General features: G+C 37.6%; 1 protein-coding gene across 1 annotated transcript; it reads right to left on the bottom strand.

The window, feature by feature from the left end:
• Positions 1-151: 151 nt before the first annotated feature.
• On the bottom strand, positions 152-4,975 carry cfap210 (cilia and flagella associated protein 210). Its single transcript, XM_046840800.1, has 9 exons — positions 4,746-4,975; positions 3,969-4,177; positions 3,571-3,744; positions 3,192-3,397; positions 2,808-2,964; positions 2,567-2,706; positions 942-1,131; positions 642-806; positions 152-547 (listed from the first exon to the last, which is right to left on the bottom strand). Exons 1-9 carry the CDS (start codon positions 4,804-4,806, stop codon positions 194-196), a joined length of 1,656 nt encoding a protein of 551 aa, XP_046696756.1. The 5' UTR covers positions 4,807-4,975; the 3' UTR covers positions 152-193.
• Between the last annotated feature and the right edge of the window lie 2,763 nt (positions 4,976-7,738).

The following is a 7,738-nucleotide window of genomic DNA, read 5'->3' as shown; positions in this document are numbered from 1 at the left end:
TTCATTATTATAACTGTGATTCAATTTACAGGCAATAGAGGACAGAAACTGCTTCTTTAAATAAATAAGAAATAAATGCATGGCCTGTTATAAAACAAAATACACAAGTTAAAAAAAAACCTGTACATTAAATGAACACTCAAATGCTGAATTAGGCTTCAATTCTTTTAATTTCTGACATCAGCGACACTGCTCACCAAGTGAATCCTAGTCGTTTTTTAGCCTTCTGAATGTCAGGAGTTTCATGCAGCTCCTTTATGAGCTGTGCACTTCTGCAAGCATAACTGGGCAGCTGAACCCCAGATTGATCCAGTACTTGATAACTTGGTCTAACACCATTAAACACAGGACCACGTCCTCCACCAATGCCCTCCTTTGTGACTTTGAGCAGAGGGGAGATGTTTCTCTGAGCCTCGCTGGCTTTTTGAATCACATGCTTGGCATAGTTCTGAAACTGATTCTCTTCCTCTGCAATAAGCTCCGCATTCCTCACCACAAACTCCTGATCCTGGTGTTTTAGGCTCTGCTCTTGTGCATGTTTCTCAGCCTAGATGCATAAAGGAAGTGACCAGATGTCTAGTTATGTTGTGTTAAATTCTTTAAACAAACAAAAAAAAAAAAGAAATATTTAGCTAATTTACCATCTGATGGATAAGAGTGTCTTGTAGCATTTTGGCTTCCTCCTTCATTTTTTGTGATTTGATAAGCTGCTTTTGAAGGAAAATGTTATCGGATGCTTTCTTCGCATTAAGCATCTCCATAGCTTTCTGTTTCTCCTCTCGCCTCTTGTACTCCAGTTCTTTTTGCTAAAATTGGAGACCAAAAAAAAATTAATAAAGAAAAAACTCTTAAATAAGTTTGGAGTTGGAGAAAATATTTTGAATGTAAATGATGAAAAAAAAACATTTAACATTTAACATATTTCCAATAAAGGAGTTTACCACAGCTTCTCTGTGTTCTGCAATACTCTTCATCATGGCAGCCTTCTTTTCATTCTTTTCAAGCTGTTTTTTATCCTGCTTGGCCTCAGCTTCTGCAGCTGCCTTGGAGATCAGCTCTTCATTGGTGGTGTGTTCTTGGATATATGCTTCCAATTTCTCGACAAGCGCTTCCTTGTGTCTCTGAGCCTCTCTGCCATGATAAATAATCATCACACAAATGAACAAAAGTATGTGGACACCTAACCAACACACATATCATATAGGGGCTTCCCCTGTAAAAGTGGGGACCACACAACACCTTCACTGAAACTGAAATGGTCTAAAAAGGTTCCAGCATTAGCAATGCTTCTGTTTACAATCTGAGCTCTAATAAGACAATGCTAAGACTTAGAGTGGAACAATTTGAGATTCCTGCACAGAACCCTGACCTCAAAGTCACTGAACACCACTGAGATAAATTGGAATGCTGACAGTATACCACGCTTGCTCATCCAGTATCACTGATGGGCTGAACAGACAAATCTTCACAATCACTTCACAAAAGCCTTCCCTAAAGAGTGGAGTCTATTGTAGTGGCAACAGCAGAACCGACTACATATTAATGCTCTTTTTTTGGAATGGGATGTCCAACACATTTATATAAATGTGATGTACAGGTGTCCACATATGTTTGCTAATATAGTGCACATTCTATAAACCTTAAAGAAATATACCGTGGCATACTAGGGTCAATATTATAGGGTCAATACTAAATATAAATACAGTGGAACCCGGTTATGTCGATGTCCTAGGGGGTTGCCAAAAAGCATCGAGATAACCGATGATCGAGATAAACGAAAATCAATTTGGTGGCAATATATTAACGTGATTGAAATTTCTTTATGTACATGATGTTCGTTAATAAACGAGAATGTGCATGCACATGTTTTTTGGAGGTTTTTTTACACAACAGCGTTGCCGCGATTTGTTTGATAAAGGCATGCTATAAAAATGTACATACAGTACATGTTTGTTAACTGTCAGGAATCCACCTGCCACGCCCCCTTCAGCGTGGCAGATGCTTTCTCGGCCGCTTTCTCTGAAGCTCCCGGCTTCAATTGTGCACATATGGTGCTCGTTTAGCATCATCACCAGCTCCTATTTAAACTTCCACACTCTCACTGTCCGTTATTGTTGGTATATGTTGGTTCACGGCGGTCGTTGTTATCGCGCATGCGTATCCCGGTACATGCCTTCCCACCGGCACTCTCTCAACGTCTGCTCTTTTCTTCCCAAAGCGCATCGCGGATTCCCCCCGATCCTGCTGGTGTTCATTCTATGCTTTTGCTGCTCATCCCACGTTCCGCGCCACGCTCCTCCTTTCGCCTCCCGTTCATCGCATAACATTTAACAACAAAAGGCATATGTGCACTAACTAACAGCAGAGATTCACCAGTATACAATACAACACCTGTAGCATCTGTAAGGCTGTAAGGATTTTTCCGCCACTTTCGCGAGTTCTTCTGCGGCTGCACAGCGCCGATCAAGATAACTGACGTTAAATGGCAAAATTTTCCCCCCTTGTGCTCGAGATATTAGGGTTCGGCGACATAACTTTTTTTTTTTATTTATTTATTTTTTTATACCTTAACATCTGTGCCTCTTTTTCTTTTCTGAGTTTCATCATTTTGCCTTTTGCCTTCACAAAAAGCTGTAGTCTCTCCTCTTCCAGCTTCTGTTTCTCAGCCTCAGCTGCTTGTGCGATTTTCTTGTTGGCAAGATGCTCCTGATTGAAGAAAACAAAAAAAATGACGATTAAATAAAGAAGACTGCCAAAAACTAACGTGAATATTTTTTAGTTTTTTTTTTTTTTTGCTTGCTTTTTACCTTATACGCCTTCATATTCTTTTCCTTCTCCTCTTGCTTCTTCTGCTTGTGTGTGATTTGTTCCTTATTATAGAGCTCTTGCAATTGCCAGAATTCCTCTGCTGCTTTATTATGTTCCATAGCCTGCTTCTCTCTCAATTGTTCATGGTCCTTAATCCTAATAAACAGAGATAATGTTATAAAACACAGGGGTTCTGTACAGTTCAAACAGAGGAATGTTTACTAATTTCAATTGTTAAACTGAGTCTGTTGTAACACTGCTAATGGAAAATGAATGGTCTCAGGCTATGTGTAAGGTGACTACGTATACGTTAGATACTTTGTTACATTAATATAGCTAATGGCTATCAAATCATGCACATGTTGGTGTATCCAAAAATGTACTGTTGTTTCAAACTCTCAGCAACTTCCAGACACTTCTGCTTCTTCTCCATGGTTTTAAGCCACTCCTGTTGTAAAGCCAGTGTTTCTTTGCGTGCAATAATAGACAGAATCTCTTTTTCGACATCTTTAGAAGCATTATTAATTTTTTTCTTCAGCTCAATCTGAGCCTCCCTCTCCTTCAGAACTTCAGTCATCAGCAGGGCACTCTGACGGAGAAATTAATGTTAGTAAACAAAATCCTGATTCCATAATCTGGACATCATCAACATTATGAAAAAGTCAATATGTGGAGAAAATCGCAAAGAACACAATGTATTATACAACATAGGTGATGACAAGAAATGCAGCTATTATAGCTATAGATTATTCTAATACTAACATGAAATCTCTTCACTCTATCAGTCTGGTAGTATTGCAGGGTTTTGGCCTTCTCTATTTCTTCCTTTCTTTTCTGCTCTTGAAACTTTGCTTCCTCAATGTCAATCCGCTTTTTCTCCTCCTCTTCAGCTTCCTCTCGAATTTTCTTCGCCTCCAACCGCATTTGCTGCTGTCGCTGTAAATGCATAGATATTTTCATCGAAACACATTTCATCAGTCGGTGGCACTGAAGATGCATGGAGGCACACAGATGTGACAGCTTTTTACTGGATTACATTTTAGATACTCTTTTTGTATACAAGTATACAATTGTCAATTTATGAAACCTGATAAAATGCCATAGGACCATTCACACACTACATCATCAAAGTCATAACTAAGTAAAATCTGTTGACTTACAGCAATGGTGTTAGGCCAGTTTTTGACCAATTCTTTGGAGCGCAGGTGCTTGGCCTCGCGCTCTTTTGCAGCTGCGATGAGACTCTCTTGCTGTTTGTTCACACGATTCACACTATCTTGGATTCGCCTCCATTCTGACATGGGCAACACAGTCACCTCACGCAGGTCTACGGCTTGAGTTGGTTTAGTGTTCAATTCTGCTGAGTTAACTGTTGGGGAGTTGCAGGTACAAGTGTAAATTATAGAGTGTTATATTGCTACATAAGGATATATTATTTCTTGCTCTATAGTATGGCTGTCATAGTGCAGACATGTCAAACTCAAGGGCTTCAGGCCACTTCCAGCCTGTGGATCCATTATATCCGGCCCTCAATATAATATCATATTTCTATTATAAAAGACAAAGTTTGTCCCTGCATGTTTGAAAGAACATACAGTATCTCACAAAAGTGAATACACCCCTAACATTTCAGCAACCATTTTAGTATATCTTTCCAAAGGACAGAACTATAGAAATGAAACCTGGATATATTTTAGAGTAGTCAATATTACACTGTTACACTGTTCATTATGTAGGTTATCCTATCTTGCTAATGGGTAGGTTACTATCCACTATCTTTACATTCATTATGAATATCTAATGTAATCACTGTGAGGAGATACAAATACAAATATATCGGCCAGGTTATTGTTATAGGTATTAGTCAACAAAACAAGTAACTAAGTTAACAAAGTTGGCTAAATTAAGCCACGCTAGCATGTGGCCTGTTCACTTACCTCTAGTAATTGACCCTTTTCTCCGTCCGTACTGCACAACAGACGCCGAATCTACTGACATGTTTACACAGCTATTTATTTTTTATTATTAAACACGTTGATAATACTTGATGTGTTTTACATGAGAACAAAAAAGCAAAGTTGTTTTCAATTGTGCTTCCGCTGCGCCTTGGCTTCAACGCTGCGCCACAATTACAACTCAACTTTGGAGTTGCTTAGCAGCAAGGTTAACAAACCACTGTGTCTCCCATGGCAACCACAAGAGCTCAGGGGCAAGCACGTGACCTGAAAGGGCGCGCCGACACGCAGTGCAAAAACAAGCACGAGCGGGACAGACCGAGTGTTATGAGGACATACAATATCTAATCTAATATCCAAATCTAATATCAGATCAGTGCAAACATTGATCTGTAGAATATATATATATATATATATATATATATATATATATATATATATATATATATATATATATATATATATATATATATATCGTATATATATATCGTATATACAAATATATATATATATATATATATATATATATATATATATATATATATATATATATATATATATATATATACGATATACGGTGGATATAAACACCCTTATTTTTTTTTCATAAATCTGTTGTTTTAATTAAAAACAGAAATAACAACATAAATGCCAGACTTGTTGAATCTTTAATGTGATCTTCCATCTTATGAAATTCCAGAGATTAAAGAAAATATTTCATAATTGGACACATTTTACATAAAAAAAACCCTGCATTGAATAAGTCTACACACCCTTTGATTATAGGGCCCTAACTGTCCTCAGAGTTAACCTGTCAAATTCAGAATTAGGCCTGGAGGTAAATGGCATACACCTCCCATCAATTAGAGTAATCTTAATTAAAACCATTTAAAAGTTAGCTGTTGATGAATATTTCCCTGAATGTTTGACGTTGCATTTTACTGAGGCTGCGTTTGATCTTGGCATTAACATGCGATCTGTATTCAGATGTAGTCCTCAAACTCATTGACAATACAAATGTAAACGCATTCTAATCGGAATGTTGCGCGTTTACACTTGGCAACATCAGATCCAATTTTCTTGCGCAATATTAATGGCCGCAGAAGATGGCCCAGGTGCAGGGTCAACCTGAAGTGGTGTTTTTTGTTTTAAAAACCATTTTCAATCGAGGGACATTTTACAAATCCCGCAAACATATGGTTTCGAGAACACTGCCAGCTCAGCTAGGGTGGAAAAAACGCACTTTCTTTACAGAGAATGAGTGGAATTCTGCAACTTTTAAGTGCACAGGCAAACTTAGCACTATATTTGTAATGTACTTGATTATATTGCGTCAACCTCTGAATGCAGACACGATGGCTGGATTGTGTTTACATTTTATTAAGGTCCAATCACTGCGCGTCCTCGACTACTTCTGGACTAGGACATGTTAATCCGATAACATTCTGATCAGAAGCGCAGCCTTAATTGTTGAAAGGTACCAATCAGGAGAGGGCTGTGAAACTGAACGTACAATGGAACACTGTCACAACCATCATTAATGAGTGGAGAAAATGTGGCACCTCAGAAACATTGCAAAGATCAGGACGACCCTCCTAAGTTATTGAGAGGACAAGGAGAAAACTTATCAGGGAGGCTACTAAGTGGCCAAAAGCAACAATGAAGGAACTTCTTGCATGTGATTACTTCTGTAATCTGCAAAAGTCTGGGTAGGGTGGCAAAACAGAAGCTGTTTCTTACAAAGAGGAATATACATGCCCATCTAAATTATGCCAAAAGATTGTGGAAAATAAAGAGAAGACAAAGGTTGAACTTTTTGGCCATAATTCTAAATGGTTTGTGCCGCAGAAATATATACATAACAATGAATGCCTTTATTTTGATTATGTGAGGCTCCCAGAATAATGTTTGCCCAAATTACCTGGAGATGAATGAATGAACTTAAAAATGAAACAGCACAGTGGTGCAGTCAATTGTATTGCCACTTCAAAGTTTGAGGTCCGCGGTTCACTACTGAGCACTGTTTATTGTCTGTGCAGCAGTTTGCATGTTCTCGTCCATTTCCTCTAACCTACAGTAAATTATGCCATGGAATATTATAATTGCTTAAATATGTGTGTAGATGTCTGGTATATTGTCCAAATTATATTCCTTCCTCATGCCTAGTGTTTTCCAGACCCACTGTGACCCTGACTATGAAAAAGCAGTTACTAAAGATAAATTATCTTTATATTGTCTACAGTCATTAATGGAGTAACTAAAAGAGGAGTGTTCAAAAAGAAAAATTGATATGAGAAAAACATAAAAAGGCAAATGAGTACATTTATTAACCTTAAATAAGAAATAAATGCTCTTTCTGCATTTCACAAGCCTACTTTTCACATAATGAAGTTATTTATTAGCATTTGATTGAGGGCTTTGTACAAAAGGATGAATGTTGCAGATCTAGTTTTTTTTTAATAACACATAGCACATCTTAAACAAAACAAAAGCTTTCGAAAACAGCAACAGGTAAATGTCCAAGTTTTGTTATGGCAATTGTTATCGCCTCCGGATTCTAAGGGATCTAAATTATTAGAACTGAAATTCCAAAAACTGTTATACAAAGGGTTTGAAGATGATTTTGAATACATTTCAATGTCTCACACACACACACACACACACACACACACACACACACACACACACACACACACACACACACGCCACTGTTTCCCTTCACCTTTCTGTATGCCTTTCTAAATCTTACTGTTAAGTCTTATCAGCACTGAGTGAGTTGTGTGTTATTTCATCCCCACTGTCTAATGTAAGCATATGATATGGTTGAGAAAGCAATAATGAACTTGCTGACCTGATAATTTGACTAACCATATTAATTATTAATATCTTAACATTTGTTAAAATCACTTTTTTCTTGATGGTACAGGAATGAAAGCCTGTTGAACTCAATTGTACACATATGCATACATTAACTG

Source organism: Silurus meridionalis, chromosome 3 (assembly GCF_014805685.1).
Source record: "Silurus meridionalis isolate SWU-2019-XX chromosome 3, ASM1480568v1, whole genome shotgun sequence".
NCBI lineage: Eukaryota > Metazoa > Chordata > Actinopteri > Siluriformes > Siluridae > Silurus > Silurus meridionalis.
Note: the sequence above shows the minus strand (reverse complement) of the source record. Positions and strands in the feature narration are given on the sequence as shown.